The 25539-nt window shown below is 49.6% G+C and overlaps 1 protein-coding gene across 1 annotated transcript; it reads right to left on the reverse strand.

Moving 5' to 3' along the window:
* Positions 1-1830: 1830 nt before the first annotated feature.
* On the reverse strand, positions 1831-25267 carry LOC128050613 (ultra-long-chain fatty acid omega-hydroxylase). The gene is made up of 13 exons (XM_052642898.1): positions 25239-25267; positions 24925-25147; positions 21501-21645; positions 15722-15775; positions 15493-15620; positions 14791-14912; positions 8952-9219; positions 6600-6666; positions 6359-6488; positions 4982-5115; positions 4012-4076; positions 2585-2667; positions 1831-2008 (listed from the first exon to the last, which is right to left on the reverse strand). The coding sequence occupies exons 1-13, from the start codon at positions 25265-25267 to the stop codon at positions 1831-1833; spliced, it is 1626 nt and encodes a 541-aa protein (XP_052498858.1).
* Positions 25268-25539: the final 272 nt, after the last annotated feature.

Raw genomic sequence — 25539 nt, forward strand, 5'->3', positions numbered from 1 at the left:
CAAAAAAATATGTGATGAATTAATGTGATCATTGCAGTCACTGTCATCGTCCCACCTCTACAGGAGGTGGTGCAGTAGTAAAGAATCTGCCTGCCAGTGCAGGAGGCACAAGACACTTGGGTTCAATCCCTGGGTCAGGAAGATACCCTGGAGTAGGAAATGGCAACCTGCTCCAGTATTCTTGCCTGGAGAATTCCACGGACAGAGGAGTCTGGCAGGCTACAGTCCACGGGGTTCCAAAGAGTCAGACACAACTGAAGCGACTTAGCACACACACAAACACACACACACACCCTCTGCATGAAACCTGTACTGTGACATGACCCACCCTTCCTCCATTCCAGCCCCACTCCCCAGATCCAGCCACCCTAGTCCCTTTGCGAGTTCCATGAGCACACCACACTCTCTTACCCCAGGACATTTGCAGATGCTGTTCCTGCTTCCTGGAAAGCACTTCGCTCCCTCCTCAACACTCAACTTCTACTCCAGGTTCAGCATCAGAGTAGCTCTCCTTGAGCCACCCTCCATCCCCTGCTATGTTTGCCCAGAACCAAAGCCTCTCTTTTGCAGCACTTCTCACAGGTTGCAAATACATTTACCCATGGAATTATTTGTCCAACACATGTCCCCCATCCTCCTGAGGGCAGGGATTTGCCTGCTGTCGTGCTCCCAGCCCAGTGCCATTGGACACTTACTAAGCAATATGTTGAAATAAGGGGCTTCCCAGGTGGCACTAATGGTAAAGAACCCATCTGCCAATGCAGGGGACAAAAGGGGTTTGATCCCTGGTTTGGGAAGATCTCCTGGAGGAGGGCATGGCAATCCACTCATTATTCTTGTCCAGAGAATCCCATGGACAGAGGAGCCTGGCGGGCTACAGTCCATAGCTTCGCAAAGAGTCGGACACCACTGAAGAGACTCAGCACACACGCACATGTTGAAATAAACGAATGCACGAACTGTCCCAAAAAGCCCAAGTTTATGTCAGAGGACAAATGTCTTCCCAGCCTCCTAGCCCACAACTTCCCAGCTGTCCAGGACCCCTCATTTCCTTGCTGGAATCCAGGTGTGAGGATCTGATCTAGCTAGGGAGTAGGTGATGGGAGCTGTCTGCACCTTTGCTTATATTCTACAAAATTCAGGACACTCGCCTAAGGGGTTTTGAGCAAGGGAAGAAGGAAGGGGCTTGAGAGGGAGAGTCTGGGCTTACAAGTCAACAACAAACATCCTGGGCTTGAGAGGGAGAGTCTGGGCTTACAAGTCAACAACAAACATCCTGGGCCCTGGGATGCAGCCTCGGGAGTTCATCCATGTGAGTTGGGGGCCTCAAGAAAGTGATGGTCAGGGTTCTGATCTCAGGCTCCAGTTTCCACGTCTTCAATTTAAAAGCGGCCGAGATCTGAGGTAGACTGGGCTCGTAGCCTAGAGGCCTGAGGTATCTAACCTTGGTCCTCAGAAGGTTCAGTTGGTGGGGCCTGAACATCGGAATCCGAGAGATGCTGGGGCGGGGCCTGAGCCCGAGGGAACGTGGCCAATCCTGGTTGCTCAAACAAGAGGGCGGAAACTGGCACTCAGGAGGGCGGGATCTCGACCTCGAGGGGCGGGATCAGACCCTCCAGAGGCGGAGCCTTGCCTTGAGTGGGTGTGACCTGCACCATCAGGCTGCTTAACGGTCCTCCAGGAGCAGAGCCTTCCGGGGGGCGTGGTCTATGCCCTCCTGCTCTTGGGGGCGGGGCCTGGTCCCTCGGGGGCGGGACCTAGGCCTCTCTGGGCGGGGCTTGGGCCCCGGGATCCGCAGGGGCGCGCCGACCTTCTGGGGCGCGCCGACCTTCAGGCCCGCGGAGGCAGCGGCTCCACCTTGAGCCAGATGCCATTCTCCGTGCGCAGAATGAGCTCGGGCTTCCTCCGCACCTTGCGCGTTCGGTCCACGCTCAGGCGGAAGCGCAGTAGCGTCAGCGCCACAGCCACGCGCATCTCAGCCATGGCGAAGCTCTGTCCGATGCAGTTCCTGGTGGACGGAGGACAGGGGGCTCAGGCTCAGCCGCTGTGTGAGCGGGGTCCCTGGGATGGGGTGAAATGACCTCCCCCTTGGAGCCTCAGGGTTTCCTGGGTAGCTCAGATGGTAAAGAATCTGCCTGCAAAGCGAGAGACCTGTGTTCGATCCCTGGGTTAGGAAGTTCCCCTGGAGGAGGGCATAGCAACCTACTCCAGTATTCTTGCCTGGAGAATCCCATGAACAGAGGAGCCTGGCGCGCTACAGTGCATGGGTCGCAGAGAGTTGGACATGACTGAACGACTAACACACACTGGGAGCCTCAACTCCCGGACAAAGGCATCATAGAGCCATTAAGAGCACATGAGCCCAGAACTCAGGGCTTGGCACAGAGTAGATATCTGATACCCTGGATGATATCGTAGGGTCTGATTTGGGGGCTTCCTGATGTATTGAGGGCACGAAAAGGGTACCAGGTTGGTGGACAGGACACCCCCAGTGGTTTCTGCTCCTAACAGGCACATCCCTGACCTTCCACAGGCCTTGATGTTCCTCCTACACTTCACTTGGATTGGGGGAAATAAAAGTTACCTTGGTCCTGCAGAAAAGGGCACGTAAGCCAATGGGGAGCGCTGCTGTGGGTTGTCTGGATCAAAGCGATAGGGGTTGTACACCTAGGCAGAAGTAGATTGGGGGTGAGTTCTGGCTGTCCCAGCGTGGCTCCCTCCCTCAGCCTGTGGGGGCCAGACAAGCTGGACTAAGAGGCCCAGCCACACCTGCCTCCTTTCCATTTCCACCACAGGACCTTTGCACTGGCAGGTTCCTCCACATGGGACACAGTTTTCCCTGCTCCTCACACTTTAAAGTGTGAACATTTTCAGTTTTAGCTCACCCATCTCTTCTTTAGTAAGGACTTTCCTCACTGTGTGAGCTAAACTGCTCTCCCCCAACTCAGGTCAGTTTTTGTTTTCTTTGTGTATATATCACAGTTCAAAATGATCTTATTTATTTGCTTATTTTCCTCCTCCTCACTTCGCTGTCTGCTCTGTGAGGGCAAAGACAGAGTGCCCCAGAGGGCCCTCAGTGTCCCATACACAGCAGATGCTCAATAAAGGTATGTTGGGGTTTCCCTGGTAGTCTTGGACTCCAAAATTACTGCAGATGGTGACTGCAGCCTTGAGGTTAAAAGGTGCTTGCTCCTTGGAAGAAAAGCTATGACCAACCTAGACTATTAAAAAGCAGAGATATTACTTCACCAACAAAGGTCCATCTAGTCAAAGCTATGGTTTTTCCAGTAGTCGTGTACGGATGTGAGACTTGGACCATAAAGAAAGCTGAGCACTGAAGAACTGATGCTTTTGAACTGTGGTGTTGGAGAAAACTCTTGAGAGTCCCTTGGACTGCAAGGAGATCCAACCAATCAATCCTAAAAGAAATTAATCCTGAATATTCAGTCAAAGGACTGATGCTGAAGCTCCAACACTGTGGCCACCTGATGCAAAGAGCTGAGTCATCGAAAAGACCCCGATGCTGAGAAAGATTGAAGGCAGGAGGAGAAGGGGACGACAGAGGATGAGATGGTTGAATGGCATCACCGACTGGATAGACATGAGTTTGAGTAAGCTCCAGGAGTTGGTGATGGACAGGGAAGCCTGGTGTGCTGCAGCCCATGGGGTCACAAAAAGTCAGACACAACTGAGTGACTGAACTGAACCCTGGCGGTCCAGTGGTTAGGACTCCGCACTTCCACTGCAGGGAGCATAGGTTCAGTCCTTGATCAGGAAACTCCCACATGCCACGTAGTGCAGTCAAAAAGTTAAAAAAAAAAAAAAAAAAGATTTGTAGATATGATGAATTAACAATGAATGGGGGAATGAATGGCGGGTGAGGAGAAGAACTCAAGCCCTGCATTCAGCCCTACCATCTGGCTCCCTGGGGAGGAGGAGAGGGGAGGCCTTGCTGACCAAGGTCTTAGGAGGAAGAAACTGAGAGAAGGGAGGGTTGGGGCAGGAGCTCACCTTGGAGTCAGGCCACACTTCAGGGTTATAGTGGGTCCCATAGATGCTAACCAGGCAGATGATTCCTGCGGGGAAGGGGAGGGTCAGTGGGGTCAGTGGAAATGAGGGAAACCAGGACCTCCTCTGGAGACCTACCCCTCCCCCAGGTCTCTCCAGAGCCACACAATTCCCGCAAGCCGTCTGCCACTCTTTCCTGCCCATCCTTCCTTAAAAACTTTCGCCTCACCATCCACTGCCTTGCTTCTCCATTAGAGCTCCCCATAGCCTTCTTCCTAGCTGTCATCCTGGCCACACAGGGATCTTCCTCACACATCTGACATTGCTCCGCCACAGCTCAAATACCTCCCGTGGCTCCCTACTACCCTGAGGATCAAGTTCAAGTGCCTCAACTGTACATTCAACTTCTTTCACTATGTGTATTCCGAGGCCCTGCTCCATAAACATGTTCCCTCTTCCATTTCCCAAGGCTCACCTCTCATGTTCCCTCTTCCAGGCAGCCCTCCCTGCATTCCATGCCAGATACCATCATCGCTCCTTATCTGGGGCTGCTCCAGTCCCTGTCCCTCCCTGTAGCCCATCCCTCACCCCATGTGACTGGGAACATCCATGCCCTGCTGTGTCTTCCCCAGACTGGCTGGTAGTCAAGGCTTGGACCTGGGGATGAGGCTTCACTGCATGCCCAGCCTCACCCAGGACAGGACCTGGTCTCCAAGGGATATCTGGCAACAGAAAGAAGCCAACCCTTCTCTACCTGCACTGTCACAGAGCCCACGCCATCATACCTACTCCTTTCTTTCTGCTTGGATCCACACACCTCTGCCTCCCCGATACACACACACAACTGGATCTCCCCACCAACCCCAGAAGCCACAGGCTATAAACTGCCTACAAGGATACCGCACCTGGGGCAGGCATGGCCAGACCCACGAGCGATAGAGCAAGCAGGCAACAGGGAACACAAAGGGGGCACCTTTGGGGATGATGCGTCCGTCTGGGAGCTTGATGTCCTCCGTGCAGCGGCGGGAGACCAGGGTCACAGGTGGGAACTGGCGGAGGCTCTCTTTGATGCACATAGTGGTGAAGGGCAGTTGGGTCAGGTCGTCCCTGGGGAATGTGGACAGTGGGTGACTAGAGGCCAGGCCATGATGCCACCCCCTCCCCTAGAGACACACACACACGTGCAGAGGCTATTAGGAGCAACTGCAGGAAACCAGTCCAGGATTTCAGACTTCCCCCAACTTGCATTTGCAGTTATGCCCTGCACACACCTCTAATCCTCAACAGAAAAAATATCTGCCCTCTGACCAATCAGAGCAGCTCCAGCTGGATGTCTTTGAGCCCAGCATTAATTCTCTAACTGATGAATTGTGTGGAGGTCAGGGGGCACCCCTGCGGATGTGCCAGGACAAACAGAGCGACCTGGAGTAGCAACAGTTTACCAGCCTGAATGGATCAACTTCAGTATCTACAGACCCACACATCATCTCCTTACACTGCATTAATTGTTTTTCCTTTGGACTTCAGCGCCCAACATTAGATCAATTATAATTGTTCATGATCTAAATTGTCTTCTTTACACTCACAGGTTGTCTTTCAAAGAAATTTTATGCTGCTGTCACAAAGGGCAAATGGCGTGCCTGGTATAAAGAGACCCATAAATATAACCACCACTGGGAAAAGAGACGAGAGGTGTTGAATTCTGGCTAGATACCACCTCCTGCCAATTCTCAGAGTCTGAGGCATCTTCTTCCTTCCTTAACAAGGCAGATTAGCAAGGGTTAGCAAGGTGTGAATTGGCATCAATGTAAGATGGCATCAACTGAAAGTGTCTCCCTGAGTTCGTAATCCAAATGACTGATAATGAGCCAAAAGGAACTTTCTAGTTGTTTGATGCTGCATAATGCTGGATCATGTCCAGTATGGCTGCTGGTCTAAGGAGAATGAGGAGACATGTAGGACAGATCTGAATTCAAACCTGAGCTTGGAAACAAACCAATTCAACTCAGTGACGCTCAGCAGCGGTAAGAGAAATATGCAGATGAGAGCAAAAAATATGTGCAGACGAGAGCAATAAAAAAATGCTTGCTGCAAACCACTGAGCTTAGGAACTGTTTGTTACACAGTATTATTGCAACCTTTGCTGACTAAAACATTCCCAACTAAGAATTCCTGCACTATGAAGAATGCCTATGCATTACTGTCATCCCCATTTTACAGCTGAAGAAACTTAAATTCAAGAAGTTTAAGTGACTTGGCTAAGGTTAGTTAGACAGTAAGTGGTAGAGAGATGAATACTCAAGGCTCTATACTCAACCTGCCCCCAATATCCCCAGGACCGAAGACTGACCACTCCAGTTCCTCCAGCTCCCGGCCTTTCATGACTTCCTGGATCTCTTCTCGGCACTTCTCCTGGTACTCTGGATACTTGGCCAAGTTGAACAGTACCCATGACAGCCCGCTAGATGTTGTGTCATGACCTGCAGGCAGATGAGGAGCCTAGCTAGAGGCTGCCTGAAGGTAGCAGAGATGCTGTCCTCAGACAATGGGGCCCTTTTCCATCCTTCCCTAGCCTCACCCCACATCCTCACCCTCAAACATGAAGGTGTCTGCCTCAGCTCGGATGTCCTCGTCTGAGAGTTCCTTTCCATCTTCATCCTGGAATGGGCAACAGACTGCTCAGCTCATTTTGTCTCACCCGCCACAGCCTAGGAGTTCTTCCTAGGACATGCCCTTTGGGACGTCCCTGTGGCCCAGTGGTTAAGAATATGCCTGCCAATGCAGGTGTCACGGTTCAATCTCTGGTCCCAGAAGCCCACACACCTAGAGCCCATGCTCTGCAACAAGAGACGCCACCACAATGAGAAGCCTACACACCCAAACGAAGAGTAACCCCTTGTTGCTGCAACTCGAGAAAGCCCGAGCAGCAACAAAGACCTAGTACAGCCAAAAATAAATAAATAAAATTTTTAAAAAGATCTCACATGCTGCAACTAAGACCCAGCACAGCCAAATAAATGAATATATATTTTTTAAAGACACCCACCTCTTTCTGTTAAGCCAAGCTGCAGGGGAAAGGATTCCAGGTAGTTGTGTGTGTGTGTGTGTGTGTGTGTGTGTTAGTCACTCAGTCATGTCTTGACTCTTGGCCACCCCATAGACTGTAGTCTGCCAGGCTCCTCTGTCCATGGAATTTTCCAAGCAAAAATACTGGAGTGGGTTTCCATTCCCTTCTCCAGGGTATCTTCCTGACCCAGGGATTGAACCCAGGTCTTCTGCATTGCAGGCAGATCCTTTACCATCTGACCATCAAGGGAAGCCCAAGCAGACAGAGGTATGCAACTTGTCCAAGAAAGAGGGAAAGAGAGCCAAAGGTGAGAGGAAGAAGGGAGTTTGCATTTCTTCGGCAGTTCCTATCACCAAGCATCTTGCCAGAAGCCTGACAAAATCCCATGATCAGATCTTATGATCGTCATGCTGTGAATGAGGAAACTGAGGCTCAGAGGGAAAACTAAGGTCAAATATGTATGAAGTGGTAGAGCTGGAACTAGCATCCAGGACCGTCTGAATCCAAAAGCCAGGCGCTGCTCAGAAACTCCACAGAAGCATCACAAACAGGTGACCACCCATCTCTGCAACTGTCATATTTCTTCAAGATCTTGTATTTCATCTTTGTTAGTGCCGTGGGCCGAATTGTGCCCCTCCTCTCCCCCACCCCAGAACCCATGAGTTAAAATCCTAACCCCAAAATGTGACCTTATCTGGAGATAAGGCTTTTGCAGAGGTAATTAAGTTACAGTGAAGTCATTAGAGTGGGCCTTAATCCAGTGTGACCGGTGTCCTTATGAGAAGAGGAGATGAGGACAGACTCGGACAGAGGTGAGGCCATGAAGACACAGGTGAGGACAGCCAGCTGCAAGCCGAGGAGAGGGGCCTCGGGAGAAACCAGCGCTGCCGTCAGTGTGATCTCAGAGCTCTAACCTCCAGACTGAGAAGACTGATTTCTGCCCTTTACCCTCGCAGTGCTGGGACTTCCCTGGTGGTCCACTGCATACGAATCTACCTGCCAGTTCAGGGGACAATTCAATCCCTGTTCCTGGAAGACCCCACATGCTCTGGATCAACTAAGCCGGTGCGGCAAAACTACTGAGCCCACGTGCTGCAACTACTGAAGGCCTCCCCTTAGAGTCCGTGCTCTGCAGCAAGAGAAGCCACCACAAGGAGAAGCCTGCACATGGCAATGAAGAGCAGCCCCTACTCGCCGCAACTAGAGAAAGCCCGCACACAGCAACAAAGATCAGCCAAAATATAAGCAAATAAATAAACCACCCAGTGTCATGGTGCTTTTTTTTATGGCAAATCTGTGCTCAGTTGCTCAGTCATGTCCAACTCTTTGCAGCCCTATGGACTGTAGCCCACCAGCCTCCTCTGTCCATGGAATTTTCCAGGCAAGAATACTGGAGAGAGTATCTATTCCCTTCTCCAAGGGGTCTTCCCAACCCAGGGATCAAACCCGCGTCTCTTGCATCTCCTGCACTGGCAGGTGGATTCTTTACCTCCGCACCACCTGGGAAACCCCATTGCAGATCCAGCAAATGAACACAGTCTCACGTGTTCTACAGCTGCTTGCATTCTAGATCCACATTCTGTGTGTGCACTCAGTCACACCCGACTCTTTGCAACCCCACGGGTTACAGCTGTCAGGCGCCTCTGTCCATGGGAGGGCCCAGGAAAGAATACTGGAGTGAGCTGCCGTTTCCTTCTCCAGGGGATCTTCCTGACTCAGGAATCGATCCCGTGTCGCTTGCATTTCCTGCACTGCAGGCAGGTGCTTTACCACTAATGCCTCCTGAGATCCACCTTAGTTCGGATTTTCCACAGTTGTGGCAACTCATGAGGAAGCTGTCCCAGGCAGGATTCCACCCTCCAGGGTCCCGTCTCACCTTGGCCAGGAGCAGCACATCAATGAAGTCCAAGGTCTTGCCCTGCTTGGCCTTAAACCAGGCCTCAGCCCCCTGTTGGCGTAGCGCCCGCCGCCGCTCCTGGATGACCTCTGTGGTGAAACCATGCACGGTGTTGCAGGCCTGCCGGAAGCGCCGTCCATCAGCCGTGCGGTAGTAGATGAAATCGAGGTAGTGATGCAGGCGATACTGGCGCCGGACCACCAGGGCACTCAGTTCAATGATGGCCGAGATGTAATCGCTCATCTTCCTGCCAGGGAGAAAAAAGGACGTGAGCATAGGCCCTAAGACAAGCTTCCTCTCTCAATAGGCAGGTGACAGAGCTGTTGTTGTTGTTTAGTTGCTAAGTTGTGTCCGACTTTTTGTGACCCCATGGCTCATCTGTCCATGGGATTCTCCAGGCAAGAACACTGGAGTGTGTTGCCATTTCCTTCTCTGGGGGATCCTCCCAACTCAGGGATTAAACCCAAGTCTCCTGCATGGGCAGGCAGGTTCTTTACCACTGAGTCACCTGGGAAGCCCCCAGGTGACAAAGGGCAGCCCTGAATTAACTCTACTTTCTTATTTCCTTGTTTGTTTTGGCTGCACTAGGTCTTAAGCGCTGCGTGCAGACTTTCTCTAATTGTGACAAGCAGGGAGCTACTCTTCATTGAAGTGCACAGGCTTCTCACTGTAGTGGCTTCTCCTGTTACACAGGACAGGCTCTAGGCCCACCGGCTCTGTAGTTGTAGCACAGAGGCTTTGTTGCTCCAAGGCCTGTGGGGTCTTAATTTCCAGACCAGAGGTTGAACCCCTGCATTGGCAGGTGGACTCTTAACCTCTGGACCTCCAGAAAAGTCCATTTCCTTGTATTCTAGATGTTCTTCCATCTGGAGCCTCACTGACTGGACAGATACCACCCCTTCCAGGACTAGCTGTTTCTTAGAGGCTGCAAATGACTCCCCCAGGAGCATGCCCTTCTTTTGCAAACTAACCAATCCAGAGTCCATACTCCAAACATTATTGGGCTGAGCCACTATATACCCCTACCTTAATTATCCCAAGGCCAAGCACTGGATAACTTGGGGCACCTCTCTGCCCCAGAGCCAGCTGAAATTATTCAAAGTTAGCCAACCCTAGGAGTCGCCTGGTGGTTCGGTGGTTAAGAATTTGCCTGCCAATGCAGGGGACGCAGGTTGGATTCCCCGGTCCAGGAACTAAGATCCTACATGCCTCAGGGCAACTAAGGGCATGTGCCTCAACTACTGAAGCCTGCTGTCGAGAGCCTGTGAGCTGCAACAAGAAAACACACTGTCACAAGAAAACCCACCTCAATAAGAAGCCCACACACCACAGCAACTAGAGAGTGGCTTCTGCTCATGGCAACTAGAGAAAGCCCACACGCAGTAACCAAGAGCCCACATCAAAGGCTCATCTCACCTATAAACAAACTTTTTTAAAAACTTAAAAAAGAAAAACTACCCAGTCCTAAGGCTGCATCCCCTGCCTTTCCCATTGCTTTCCGTAGAAGACCCCCTGAAAATGTTCCTGCCATGCCCCTCCTGGTGCTTCTCCAGGTAGCCTTGTGTCTTGTGGCATACCCCACCCACCCCCATCTTGGAAATGGGAAGTAATAAACTATCTTTTCAATGGCAATTGCTTCCTCATCTGTAGTCCTCACCATAACCTGAATAAAACTAAATTCCAGGTACATTTTAAAACAGGCCCAAAGAGAGATGAGGACTTCCATATAAAGAAAGCATCACTAAATGACTACAACCCACAGTGCGGGAGTAAATATTTGCAAATCATGTATCTGATGAGGAGCTTGTATCTAAACTATGCAAAGCACTCTTCAAAGTCAATAATAAGGACTTCCCTGTGGTCTCATGGCTAAGACTCTGCTCTCCCATTGCAGGAGGCTCAGGTTTGATTTCTGGTTGGGGACCTAGATCCCAAGTGACTAAGAGCTCACATGTGACGACTAAAAGGTTCTGCACGCCGCAACGAAGACCAAGGATCCTGCATGCTGCAACTAAGACCTGCCACAGCCAAACAGATAAATACAAGCTCAGCAATAAAAAAGACAAGCAACCCAACTTTAAAATGGGCAAGGAATATGAAAAGACATTTCTCCAAAGAAGACATACACCTGGCCCATAAGCACACGAAAAGATGCTTCACAGTATTAGCCACTATTGTTGTTTTCAGTTGATAAGTTGTGTCTGACTCTTTGTGACCCTATGGACTGCAGCACGCCAGGCTTTCCTGTCTCCTGGAGTCTGCTCAAATTCATGTCCATTGAGTTGGTCATGCTATCTAACCATTAGGGAAATTAACCATTATCCATTCAGTTCAGTTCAGTTCAGTTCAGTCGCTCAGTTGTGTCCAACTCTTTGAGACCCCATGAACCGCAGCACGCCAGGCCTCCCTGTCCATCACCAACTCCCTGAGTCCACCCAAACCCATGTCCATCGAGTCGGTGATGCCATCCAATCATCTCATCCTCTGTCGTCCCGTTCTCCTCCTGTTCTCAATCATTCCCAGCATCAGGGTCCTTTCAAATGAGTCAGCTCTTCGCATCAGGTGGCCAAAGTTATCGGAGTTTCAGCTTCAACATCAGTCCTTCCAATGAACACCCAGGACAGGTCTCCTTTAGGATGGACTGGTTGGATCTCCTTGTAGTCCAAGGGACTCTCAAGAGTCTTCTCCAACACATTATCCATTAGGGAAATGCAAATAAAAACTGCAATGTAATACCACTTAACCCAACTAGGATGGCAATAATAAAAACGATAGATAATAACAAGTGTTGCTGAGGGTGTAGAGAGACTGGAGCCTGCACCTACGGCTGGTAGGAATGTAAAACGCCACAACCAATTTTTGGGAAAAGTTGCCAATATCCGCTGGATCATGGAGAAAGCAAGAGAGTTCCAGAAAAACATCTATTTCTGCCTTATTGACTATGCCAAAGCCTTTGACTGTGTGGATCACATTAAACTGTGGAAAATTCTGAAAGAGATGGGAATACCAGACCACCTGACCTGCCTCTTGAGAAATCTGTATGCAGGTCAGAAAGCAACAGTTAGAACTGGACATGGAACAACAGACTGGTTCCAAATAGGAAAAGGAGTACGTCAAGGCTGTATATTGTCACCCTGCTTATTTAACTTATATGCAGAGTACATCATGAGAAATTCTGGGCTGGAAGAAGCACAAGCAGGAATCGAGATTCCTGGGAGAAATATCAATAACCTCGGATATGCAGATGACACCACCCTTATGGCAGAAAGTGAAGAGGAACTAAAAAGCCTCTTGATGAAAGTGAAAGAGGAGAGTGAAAAAGTTGGCTTAAAGCTCAACATTCAGAAAATGAAGATCATGGCATCTGGTCCCATCACTTCATGGGAAATAGATGGGGAAGCAGTGGGAACAGTGTCAGACTTTATTTTTGGGGGCTCCAAAATCACTGTAGATGGTGATTCCAGCCATGAAATTAAAAGACGCTTACTCCTTGGAAGAAAAGTTATGACCAACCTAAACAGCTTATTCAAAAGCAGAGACATTACTTTGCTGACTAAGGTCTGTCTAATGAAGGCTATGGTTTTTTGGGTAGTCATGTATGGATATGAGAGTTGGACTGTGAAGAAGGCTGAGTGCCAAAGAATTGATGCTTTTGAACTGTGGTGTTGGAGAAGACTCTTGAGAGTCCCTTGGACTGCAAGGAGATCCAACCAGTCCATTCTGAAGGAGATCAGTCCTGGGATTTCTTTGGAAGGAACGATGCTAAAGCTGAAACTCCAATACTTTGGCCACCTCATGCGAAGAGTTGACTCATTGGAAAAGACTTTGATGCTGGGAGGGATTGGGGGCAGGAGAAGAAGGGGACGACCGAGGATGAGATGGCTGGATGGCATCACGGACTCGATGGACGTGAGTCTGAGCGAACTCCGGGAGTTGGTGTTGGACAGGAAGGCCTGGCGTGCTGCGATTCACCAGGTCGCAAAGAGTCGGACATGACTGAGTGACTGAACTGAACTGAACTGAACTAGGCAGTTCCAAAAAAGATTAAACAAAGAATTATCATAAAGACCGATGATTCTATGATTAGATATGTACCCAAGAGAATTTAAAATGTTCACACAGAAACCTGAACACAAATGTTTATAGCAGCATTGTTCATAATTGCCCCCAAAATGGAAATAACCCTGTCTTTCAACAGATGCTTGGGTAAGCAAAACTTGGTATTATATGGTAATACCATTTAACTTCTCGGTCATGTCCAACTCTTTGCAACCCCATGGACTGCACCCCACCAGGCTTCTCTGTCCTGGGGAATGTGAGAGTAGGTTAACATTTCCTTCTCCAGAGGATCTTCCCGACCCAGAAATTAAATCCACGTCTCCTATATTTCCTCCGCTGAAGACGGATTCTTTACCGCTGAGCCACATTATATGGTAAATCGAATGTTTTTCAACAATTTTTAAAATTAATTCTTGATAATTCAACTGCAACATGGGTGAATCTGGAAACAATATATTGAAACCAGGCATGAAATTCTGTATCTATGTGAATTTTATGGAAATCTACATGAAATTTCAATAAAAGACAAATCTACAGAGACATAAGGAAGATCAGTAATTGCCTAGATCTGGAGGGCAAGTGGGAAGTGGGGGATGAAAGAATAATACAGTGATACAGGGTTTCTTCTCAGTGAAAATATTCTAAAATCAATTATGGTGAGGGGCGCACAATTCTGTGAACAGACTAAAAGCCACTGGTTATATAATTTGAACAGGTGAATTGTGGGGTATATCAACTACATCTTGGTAGAGTTGTTATTTTGAAAAAAGAAAAACGAAATCTCAAGGGGCCAGAGCTGCCAAGAGCTGTCCTTAGTTCTTAAGTGTGCTTGTCGTCTTCATGCCTTTATCACCAGCTGCCGTTTTCTTCCTTATTTGTTCCTGGTTACTGCCCCTCTTCCCACTAAAATGTAAGTTCCTTGTCTGTGTTGCTGACCACCGTGTTCTACTCTAGAGTTGGGGCATAGCAGGCACTCAATATATATATTTTTGGATCAACTGATGAATTAATTATGAAGGCCATCTCCACCTTACCTAACTGAAACAATACCACTACAAGGCCCAGAGTAACAGAGTCAGCAGCTCATTGTTGAGGACCTACTATGTGCTATAAACTTGGCAGTCATTATGTCCAGTATTCCTTATATCCCTACTTAGACTAGAAGCTCCAAGGAACCGGGACTGAGTGCTCACCACCATATCCCCCATAGCTAACATAGTTCCAGGCACGTAGTAGGTGCACAACAAACATTTGATGAATGAATGAATGAACCAGGGCAATGGATATTTTACTTATTCACTCAACAAATATCCACTTATCACCTACTGTGTGCCAGGGCAGTGCTACATCATTCTAACCTTTAAGTATGTCTCAGATCAGGGACTGTCATTCTTATTTTACAAACAAAAAACTGAGGCTCAGAAGGTGTGGGGAGGGACTCTTTCCAAAGACCACATACTTTCCATGGAAGAATAAATTAAACTTAGCACTCACTGAGCATCTACCGTGTGCCAAGCCATTGACCCATATTATCTCATTTAATTCCCCTACAACGACTATGAGGACCAGAAGGAGATGTGCATTTGGGGGCTAAGGAAGCAGGCTGAGAGGTGATGTCAGTTTCCCAGAACCACACAGCCTGTCAGTGGCAGAGCACCAACAGCCCAGGAGTGCCTAACAGCTAAGCGTTTTCTCTCTCCTCTCACCACCTTGCCCCTGCAGCAGCTGGCGCTATGTTCCCTAGGGAGGCCATACTCACTCCTGGCAGTTGCTGTTGTAGCTGAAGACACATTTCTGAAGACAGTCCAGGGTCATGAGGCTGACATGCTCACACATGTCAAGGGAGACCTCTGAGCCCCCTGCCAGGCACCGCCATTTAGCCTGGAAGACAAAGACACGTGACAAATGGGCATGGAGACTGCAGAGTTTCAGCCAGGCAGACAATAACCCAGTTGCAAGCTCACTACAAGCCCACTTCATAAGGAGAGGAAGTGAGGGCTTTCCTGGTGGTTCAGTGGTAAAGAATCCGCCTGCCGATGCAGGAGATATGGGTTCAATCTCTGGCCCAGGAAGATCCCACATGCCTCAGAGAAACGAAGTCTGTGCACCACAACTATTGAGCCTGTGCTCTAGAGGTCGGACGCGCAACTACTGAGCCCACGTGCCACGATTACCGAAGCCCACAGAGCCTGTCCTCGGAAACAAGAGAAGCCCCCACCGTGAGGAGCCCACGCACTGCAACTAGAGAATAACCCCTGCTCTCCACAAGCAGAGAAGAGCCCAGGCGGCAGTGAAGACCCAGTACAGCCAAAAATAGGTAAATAGTTTGTTTTAAAAAAAAAAAAAAAGGAAGTAAGGCTTCCGGACGTAGGCTTCCTGACATCACATGACTTGCCACGAGCTGGAGTCTGGACCAGCCCCACTTCCAGACACCCTCTTCCCGAGAAGCCTTGGGACTCACATGCATGGTGTCAGCGCACTGGTTGAAGATCTTCATGTAGGGCTTCAGGATGTCGAAGTGGAAGGCAGGCGTCAGCAGGCGGCGGTGCCGGCTCCACTTGTCACCTCTGCTGAGCAGCAGCCCGTCTCCTATGCCCAGGAGATGGGGTTAAGGACCTCTCCAGGAAACCTCACATTCCGCCCCCTCTTCCCTGAAGCCCCAGCTCCAGCCTACCCAGTCCCAAGCTCACCCAGCCAAGGTTTCAGGAAGCCATAGAAAAGGTCATCCTTAGGGGCAACGGCAGCTGTGGGGAGAGAAGAGGTGACGATGCCTCAAAACAAGGTTCTGACATTGACCTCTGCTTACGACCTCCTTGGGCCCCTCCACTCTGGGCTCTCACCTCCCACTTCACCCCTCCAGTCCAATCCTTCACACCTGCCCCAGGGAGATTCTTCTAACACCCTGATCTGAACATGAGCCTCCCCTGCTCAAACACCTCCTGTGGCTCCCTATTGCCCTTGTAAAACATTTCAAGCTCAGGCTAGCACTGAAAGCCCAGCCCCATCTGGCTGCCATATTCCTCTCCCTTTCAGCCTTCAGCAAATGCCAAATAACCCCACATGCTGACCCCAACTTCCAAACTTTTGCCCAGACTGTGCACTCTCTCCAGCATGGCTTTCTTCACCTGACTCTTCCCCTAATTCACCCCTTCTTTTCTGCCAACTCAGGCCATCTGAACCATACCTCCTGTGCTCCCAGCCTCCAGCCTCTCCCTTCCCAGTCTGCCCTGAACCCTAGATCCAGGAGGATCTTATCTGCCTCTAGATCTGACCACGTCCCTTCCTGCCCACACACCCGTCAGTCTCAAACACAGCTGCTCAGCCCATTTCCAATGCTCTGAATGACCTATCCCAGTCCACACCACTCTCAGAATACCTCTGCCCTCCACCTCAACCATCCCTCAGCCCACACACACTCAACTTGCTAACGTCACGGAACTTTTCTCAGCTTCTTGAAAAGCTATGTTCTCTCTCGGTTCTGAGTCTTTCCACCAGGCACCCTCTGTCTCAAAAACTCTTTCCTCATTCTTCTGGTCTCCACTTGGATGCCATTCCCTCTCCCATCAGTCACTCTGGATGAGGGGAGGGATCTTGTTGATCACTAATCTATTGGTGCTAAATAAATTTTTATTGTATGAAGGAATTAGCCAATTAAAGGATGAATGAATGAAAACTATCAATGGTTGGATGGATGAATGGATGGATCATTGGATGGATGGGTGGAAGGATGGGTGGATGGAGTGAGTGAATTCCTTTTCTATGTGCTAAATAGAATTGGGACAGAATGGGCAGGGTGCAGGAAGGAAGTACCTGAAACTCAAGTGATGTCACTTTTACCTGAGATATTACTCAGCCACCTACACACACACTCCCTAGGAATTGGCCAATTGTATGCACAACCACCTGTCCACTCATTCTCCCATTCAACACACCTCTTCCACCACCCTTTTGTGCCCAACCCATGGTGAGCGATGCTGAGGACCCAGAGATGGCTCAGCTCCACGCCCTGCCTGGTGGAGCTCTGGGTGTGGTAGAAAAGGGAAGCAGAGGCACGCCACGTAACTAGCAAGCAGGTAGAATGTATGCCAAGAGCAGAGGGAGGCACAAAGAAAGGGCTACTAGAAGTCAAGGTAGACTTCTGGGAAGAGGCAGCTTTGGAGGGGGAGGTGGAAGTCTCGTGTCTCCTCCCTGGGCTCTGGACTCCAGGCTAGGCCCTTTAGAGCTCTTTCTGACACATGAACCTGTATAATGGCCGTCCTGCTCAAACACCTCCCATGGCTTCCTAACACCCCCAGGATAAAACACAAGCTCCTTCACTTTGTACACTGGTGCTCTGAGTCCAACTCCTGTCTCATTTCTTACTTCTCCCCACACATCATCTTCACTCCAGACACCCCAAGTCACCTGAGTTTCCCTGACACTTTCACACATCTGCACTTTTGCACTTGGGACCCTCTACCTGGGACCTCTCATCAGGCAAACTCCTATGCATCCTTCAATGCCCACTTTCACTGATGCCTCCTCCAGAAAGCCTTCTCCAGACCTTCTCCCCACTGAACCCTTGCTCTGCCATCCTCAGATCCTTCCTCAAATCCAACCCTGACCACTTGATGCCAGAGGGGCTGTGTCCAGTCTGCCCCTCCCATCACTTTTCCCTCCAGCAACAAGGAGATGGTAACATCTACCCTGGAGGAGGTCATATAAGAAAAGCTCCCCCAAGGTGCCCAGTAGGAAGCTGCATATTACTGTGGTTGAGACTTCAGCCTCTGGGATGGCCACAAATCCGGTGGCCGGTTCAAATCCCAGGCCTACCACTGACTGGCTGTGTAAACTTGGGCAAGAAAATAGAGCAGTCCTGCCTGCCTCGTGGCAACCCTACAAAAACTCAAGGAATTAGTGCTCCTGGCACTCAGTAGGTACTCATTAAATATTTCTGCATATAGATGAATTAACCAACTGTCGGCTACTTTTCATGGAGGAGGAAATGGCACCCCACTCCAGTATTCCTGCCTGGGAAATCCCATGGACAGAGGAGCCTGGTGGGCTACAGTCTATGGGTCTTAAAGAGTCGGACGTGACTGAAGCAACTTAGCATACATGGCTGTTTTTACTGTGTGTGTGTGCTCAGTTGCTCAGTTATGTCCGACTCTTTGCAACTCCATGGACATAGCCTGCCAGGCTCTTCTGTCCCTGAGATTTCCCAGGCAAGAATACTGGAGTGGGTTGCCATTTCCTCCCTCAGGGTACCTTTCTGATCTAGGGTTTGAACCCATGTCTCCTGTGTCTTCACATTGGCAGGTGGATTCTTTACCACTGAACCACCTGGGGTACTACTGTGATCATAATTATTGCACAGTGGTATCAAGAATTTGTGAGATGAAAAATCTCAGTCCCCAGCTCACAGGAGGACCCTGATAGGGAAAAATGAATGCATAGGAACCATGGAAAACAGTTTGGTGGCTCCCTGAAAAGTTAAACATAGAATTCCCATAAACATACATGCGTGCTTCATCGTGTCTGATTCTTTGCGACCCCCATGGTCTGCAACCCCCCTGGCTCCTCTGTCCATGGGATTTTCAGCCAAGAATACTGGAGTGGGTTGCCACTTCCTTCTCCAGGGGATCTTCCTGACCTGGAGATTAAACTCGTATCTCCTGTGTCTCCTGCATTGGCAGGTGGATTCTCCACTGAGCCACCTGGAAAGCCCCATATGACCCCACAATTCTACAACTAGGTATCTGCCCAAGAGAAATGAAAACATATGTCTAAAACTTGTACACATATGTTCATAGCACCCTTATTCATAACAGTCAAAAGGCAGAACAACCCAGATGTTTATCAGCAGATGAATGGATAAACAAATGTGGTATATCCATATATCCATCAATGAAATATTACTCAGCCTTAAAAAAGGAATGAAGTCTTAGTCATTGCTACCATGTGGCTGAACCTCAAAAAACATTATTCAGCATAAAAGAAGTCAGTTACAAAAGACCACATGTTGTATAACTTCTTTCTTATGATATGTCCAGAAAAGAAAGTCCATGGGGATAGAAAGTATATACCAGTGGCCAAAAAGAGAAAGGAACGAGAGATGACAACTTCATGGCTATGGGGTGTTTCATGGGGTGATGAAAAGGTTTTGAAACTAGGGAGGGTGGATGGTTGCACAACTATGAACACACTAAATACCTTCCACTTTAAAGTAAGTAATTATACAGTATGTGATTTCAACTCAATTTTAGAAATGAGTATATAAAAACAAAGCTACAATTATATGGCTATATATCCTGCTTTGTTATTCTAGAGAGCATTTTTCCTACCTTCTCTCTCTATCACAAACATCTCTTGGAAGATAAAGAAACAGAGGTTGAAGGAGGAGCCATGCCTTTCCCAGAGTCCATCAGGTGTGGTTTTAAGACCAGAAGAGCAAGCCCCTCTCCACCCCACCAGATGTGGTCCCTAGACATTGGCATCTAAGACTTGGGGCCAGGCCTGTCTAATATGAGATAGGCAGGCACAGAGGGGCCCAGACACCCTGGGGCCAGGAGCCCTGACTCCAGGCTGCTTCTCCTGACTCACAGCCCCTCCCTCCCTGAGATGCAGTCTCCCATCTGGCTCCTCCTGTTGGGGAGGCAAAGGATTTCCTGCCAGTCCTGAGAGGCGAGAAGGGAGAGGAAGCGAAAAGACCTGAGCATCGGCTAAAGTGCTAAGCTTAATTTTTCCTTTGTTTTCTTTTGGCTGCTCTCCACTGCATGTGGAAACGTTCTTCCCTGACTAGGGCTTGAAGCCACGCCCCCTGCATCGGAGGGTGGAGTCTTAACCGCTGGACCTCTGGGAAAGTCCCATAAAGTGCTAAGCTTATGATGGGGGCTCTACTTCCTGGTCTATTTGCAGGGGGGATCTCACAATCATGCAGGATGACCTTCAGAAAACAGATGCTCTGAGTTGATAGGGAGGGGGAGTGGGAAAGAAAGGGAAAAAAAAAAGATTTAAAAGGCAGATTCATGTTGATCTATGGCAGAAACCAACACAATATTATAAAGCAATTATCCTCCAATTAAGATAAAATTTTTTAAAGGCAGAAGAGAAGAAAGCCTTATTTAGGACCTACGCAACACTATATTACTGAGTCTTCACAGCTGCCCCATTTAATAGATCAGAAGCTGAAGCCCTGAGAAGCTAAATAAATCGCTGGGTCACACAGCACGTGCGTGCTCCAGCCTGGATTCAAACCCAACCCACCCAAGTCCTGGTCCAGGCCTCTTTTCCGCAACTTGGTGTCCATCCCTTGGAAGTGTCATTGCCCCCCCGCCCCGCAGAGTCTGGGTTTCCCTCTTTGTTCTATGGGGATGTTTATTCCCCTACAAGAGGCTTCTCCGGTGGCACAGTGGTAAATAACCCACCCGCCAATGGGAGATGTGGGTTCAATCCCCTGGAAGAGGAGATGGCAACGCACTCCAGTATCCTTGCCTGGGAAACCCCATGGACAGAGGACCCTGGCGGGCTACAGTCCATGGAGTTGCAAAGAGTCAGACACGACTGAGCAACTGAGCGCACTCCCTCACACATGCAACAGTGGGGGACCCGGAAGCAGGAGAAGGGCAGAGCTGAGAAGAACAGAATGACAGCCTCTTTCACCTTCGTGGCCCCAGGGGGCCACCTTGAAGGTAGTCTCCAGAAGTGTGTTTGCAGAGGCCAAAGCTGAAGCCAGAGGGCTTAAAATTCCTGGAGCTCTTTATTTCCCATCCCTCCTCTCTCAAACATCCCCTGATGCCTCTGGAGATGCCCAGGTACATGCAAGGCCACCTTGGGGGCCTAGAGACTCACTTATGAGGAAGATACAATGCTGGACGCAGATAACTCAGCCCTAAATGGTTAGGAGTGAGACTGGAAGAGTTCAGAGGAAAGAGCTATGGTCTGTGTGGGGAATCAAGGGAGGTTTCCAGGAGGAGGGGGTTATTCGAGCTGCATGATGAAGGCTGAGCAAGAGCTCCCCAGGAACACTTGGGAATCCTAACCCTGGGATGGATGTGGAATGCAGAAGGGAGAGGCAATCTTTCTACATTTCCCTCTCCACCAGTCAGCCTAGGTTAACCGAACAGGCTGCAGATTTGGATAGCCACAGTGGGAGTGTCAGAATCCAAGTGATGGGAGTGCCGTGGCTTAAAATTAAGCAACAACCATTTAACAAAAGCTTGGGCAAAACAACTGCCTATCTGAACATGTTTGTTCTGACCTTGAGAAATAAACAGCCTGTCAAAGTTCCTGGGACTTTTAGATATTGTCGCCTCTTTTCCCTTGCTGTCTTCATAATCTGTGTTGCTGAGTCAGCTCTGGTAAACTCCTATTCATACTTCAAAGCCCTACTCAAATGGCCTTTCCTCTGGATAGCCCACCTGCTTAGAAACCCAGGTAGGCCGTGGGAGTTGAGGGTTTACCCACCAATCAGAGGCCCAGCCCACCTACCTGAGGCGCCCACCAGGGGCTTGATGTAGTCAGGGTGCACCAGAACCACGAGTGGCAGGACAGGCCCTAGCCACACGAGGACCACGTGGTGCATGTTGTCCAGCACCTTCTTCTCATCTTGGAGGCCTCTCTCATTTGGGAGATACTGCAGGTGGTGGTAGAGAAAGGTAGTGAGATGGTTCCCAGCCCTGGTTTCCCTTGGCCCTCCCCTCCTACCACTTCCTCTGCCCTCAAAAGAAGCCAGGAAGGGCAGTGTGATTGTAGGCAGTCAGCTGCACCCCAGTGAGCCTCCATTCCCTCAGCTGAAAACCGGGGCGGGGGGAATCAACTCCCCTTCTGAGGACAATTGAGACAATTTATGAAACAGCAACATGAAAGAGTCCTAGCACAGGGCTTGACACACGGCTGGTGCTCAAGAAATAAAAGCAGTAACAGCAAACACAATAACGCTAATGATTAGCATTTATCGAGTATTTCTGTTTGTGATAAAATATTACTGGCATTGTTCTAACACATACACATGCCTTGCAGTGTTGGGCACTGCCATGGGCATTTTTCATATATTCATATGTTCAACCCACACAAAAACCCTATGATGTAGTTGCTACTACTTCCCCCATTTTACTTTACTCAGTAGGGTCAAATGACTTGTGTCAAGTTACAGGTGAGTAAGGGATTGTCTTCGTTTGGGCTCCCCTAGAAGCAGAAAGACAAGGGTTCTAGAGCAAGCAGTTTACTTGGGAGGGTAATCCCCCAGAACATGGGTGAGGAGAGGAGGAGTGAGATAGACAGAAAAGGCAGCCAGTAAAGAGTCATCAAGGGAATTATCCCCATGGGCAACTGGGGCTCATTCCCACTAGGGACCTCTGGGGGGACAGCCATCTCAGGGTCAACCCACCAACCATTTGAGGGTGAGGGGGCAGGGATGTTTTTATACCAGCTCCTTTAGTCCCATAGTCACCGACTGAGGGCTATCCTGGGGCATTAATTCACAAGCTAACAATCCACCCGGGCAGAGTGGGTTACAGCTAGAGAAAGGCCTAGAACTCAGGCAAGTCAGCCCCTTGCAGCCAGAAATGGGCAGAGAAATGTGAACAGACAGTGGCGTCACCTGCCACAGTGGTGAAGGCAGGATTTGAACCCAGGCCCCCCAAGCTCCAAAACACCTGCTCTTAGCCAACATGCTCTATGAGGCAGAGCTCTTCAGGCTCGGTATCAGGTGGATCTGAGCTCAAACCCATCCTCAGCAGCTGTGTGACCTTGGGCAAGTAACTCGACCTCTTTGAGCCTCAAAGATCAAATCCAAAATGTCAGACAGGTCCATCCCTATTTCATAAGCTATGAGAACTGGGAGAGCTCAAATACAAAAGACCTAATCCAGTGCCTGGTGAATGACAGGGTCCAGAAATTGAAGAATGAATCAATGAATGACTCTTCTCTGGTTTCTGCCTCTACTTCTGGATCAAGTTCAGCCCTGAGCCTGTCCATCCAGATCGCTCGGCCCCAGGATGGGCCCATGGGATCGAGGCTGAACTGCAGAGCTGGCCCTGGCCTACCACCTGTGGCAGCAGGGCCTGGCCGCCACTTTCAGCACCACCAGCATGCTGGAGGGCTTCCTGGAGTAAGGCTGGATATGGGGCATGGCGAATGAGCAGAAGTTCATCTGACAGGAAAAGATATTCTAGCAGAGGGCAGTTTTGGCAAAGGTCATGGAGATGGGAAGTCAGAGCTTGTTCATGGAGCAGAAAGTCATTCTATGAGACTAAAGGGAGACAGCGGAACAGGTGAGGAGGGTGAGGGTTAGAGTCTAAAGGGACTTGAACTCCAGCTGAGGAGTTAGGAGTTTCTCAGGACAGCAGTGGGGAGCCTTGGAGGGTGTGTGAGCAGGGAAGGAACACGGTGGGATTCAAGAATCTTTCTGGAGCCTGGATGAGGCATGAACCAGAAGGGTGAGAATTAAGGCAGGAGCCCGGGAAGGACTCTGGACCATGGAACAACAGAAGAGGAGAAAGGAGGCCTGAGCAGGGCTCGGAGAACAGAAGAGAGGGAGATGATTCAGGTACAAAGAGGCAAAACTTGGTGAGTGCTGGCTCCAGGAAGGTAATTCCCAAAACTGAGTAAAATTAATGTATTTTGCACTATTGAATGGACGTGTGTTTCCTCCTTCCTTCTCCTGAGACACTCACTCCAAGCAGTATCTAAAAGACATCTAGAATCACTTGTTCCTTTCAGTCTCTGCAGGACCCCGGGGTGAAGTGCAGACACCCACCTCTGTGGAGCAGGCCCAGCACCAAGCATGCCACAGAAACAACTTCAAGAATCATTGGAACACTCTCACGGGGTTATCAGGGATGATCCTATTTCCACAATGCAGATGAAGTACAGGGAGGAGAAGAAGCTTCTCAAGGTCACACAGGCAGCTCATGGTCGAGACAGGCAAGTCCATGCTGATGACCACCGCCCCAAACTGCCTCCCCAAAGTCCTCCAAGTTCAGCATAAGGCTTTAACTCGGAAGGTCTCCACAACTGTCCCTCAGCTTCATTGAGGGCTGGAAGGGGAACCAGGTGAGTCCAGCAGGGAAATAGGGGCTGGACTCTGGGGCCCCCCACAGTCTCAGCACCCTCAGGGATCTGAATTTCTCTCTTACAACCTCTGAAGCCTATTTAGAAAAGTCCAGCCTTTCTCATCCAGAAGACAGACGGGCAAGGGTAGAGAGCTAAGATCAGGTGTGCTGGGACCAGACAGCGTGGGTTTGAACCCAGACTCTGCCACTTACGAGCTGTGTGGCCGAGGGCCAGCTACTCAACCTAACCTCTCTGTGCCACAGTATTCTCCAGAAGAAAAAAAAAAAAAAGGAGATAGTTGCTGGACCTACTTTCTAGAACTGTCAAGAGGACTAAATGAGTAAATATTTATAAAGTGCCTGAACTAATACTCAGAATATATATGTGAAATAAGAAAATATTTATATTTTTAAAAAAAAGAAACTCCATATTGGATGATTTTTTTAAAAAAAGAAAAGAAAGAAAAAGGCTGAAATCCTCACCTGGGACCACAGCATTAAAGAGGATGAGAGAGTTTGTGAAACCACACTGGGGGACAGGTGAAGCAATGAAATCTACAAGGATACCTCCCACTCTCCCTCCCTTGGGATTTCATAAGCACTGGTGCCTGTTGCTATAGCAATAGCCCGGAATTATAGAGAGAACCTTAGAGTCAGCTCTGCCTCGTCAAAGCTGTGTGACCTTGGGTAAACTGCCTGCCCTCTCTGAACCTCAGTCTCACTCAGATCCTGTAAAATGGGTCTGTTCATGGCTCCAACCAGATTCTTGAGGGGATAAGGGAAGCCAGCAGGGCCATCATCCCTACTGAATACCTGTACCTGCCCTGGCCCGCCCAGCCCACCTGCCCAGCCACACCCACCATGCCCAGGTGGCCCAGCAGCCAGTTGCGCCGGGGTGGCTGGGGGAAGCAGCGTAGTCGGCGGCAGGTGATATAGAAACCCCAGCAGAGCCTCAGGAACTGCAGCAGCAGACGGAAGAGGAAGAAGAGCAGGGTGAGAAGGAGCCCGGACACAGCATACAAACGGAACGCCGTCTTCTCCAACCCCAGGAGGTGCAGCAGTTGCTCTGTGATGGGCAGCATCCTGCGGGGGGACACGGGATGGGGGTCAGTGAAAGTGGGAACCACCCTCCGGCCATGGGTGTGTCATACACACCCTGTGGAGGTGTGTATACCTGTGGAGCCAAGCTGTGGAGCCAAGCATGATATGCCTGGCACATTAATACATGTAAGTCCCAGGCGCCAAGGACGCTTCCTCCCCCAAGGAGGAGGAACTACCCAGTTGGCCCCTCCATATACCCTCAGCCTTAACTTTACAGAGTATCCTTCCTGACGCCTCTGCCAGTGCAGAGCTGGCCAGAGTGTTAGAAAATTAAAACCAACTCCCTCCCCTCCTCCCTTCTGAAAGGAGCTCTCAACCAATGACTGATGAGCATTGCTGATGAGTCTCAACCAATGACTGATGAGCTTTGCTGA

This window comes from Budorcas taxicolor, chromosome 7 (genome assembly GCF_023091745.1).
Source record: "Budorcas taxicolor isolate Tak-1 chromosome 7, Takin1.1, whole genome shotgun sequence".
In the NCBI taxonomy this organism is placed as follows: Eukaryota; Metazoa; Chordata; class Mammalia; order Artiodactyla; family Bovidae; genus Budorcas; species Budorcas taxicolor.

Coding starts and splice junctions, on each gene's coding strand:
- LOC128050613 (XM_052642898.1), bottom strand. CDS start 25,267: ATGCTTGGCTCCACAGCTTGGCTCCACAG. Junction 9,220..14,790: donor TACAACAGCAACTGCCAGGA/GTGAGTATGGCC, acceptor TCTCCCTGGCAG/GAAGATGAGCGATTACATCT. Junction 5,116..6,358: donor GAGCTGGAGGAACTGGAGTG/GTCAGTCTTCGG, acceptor CACATTCCCCAG/GGACGACCTGACCCAACTGC.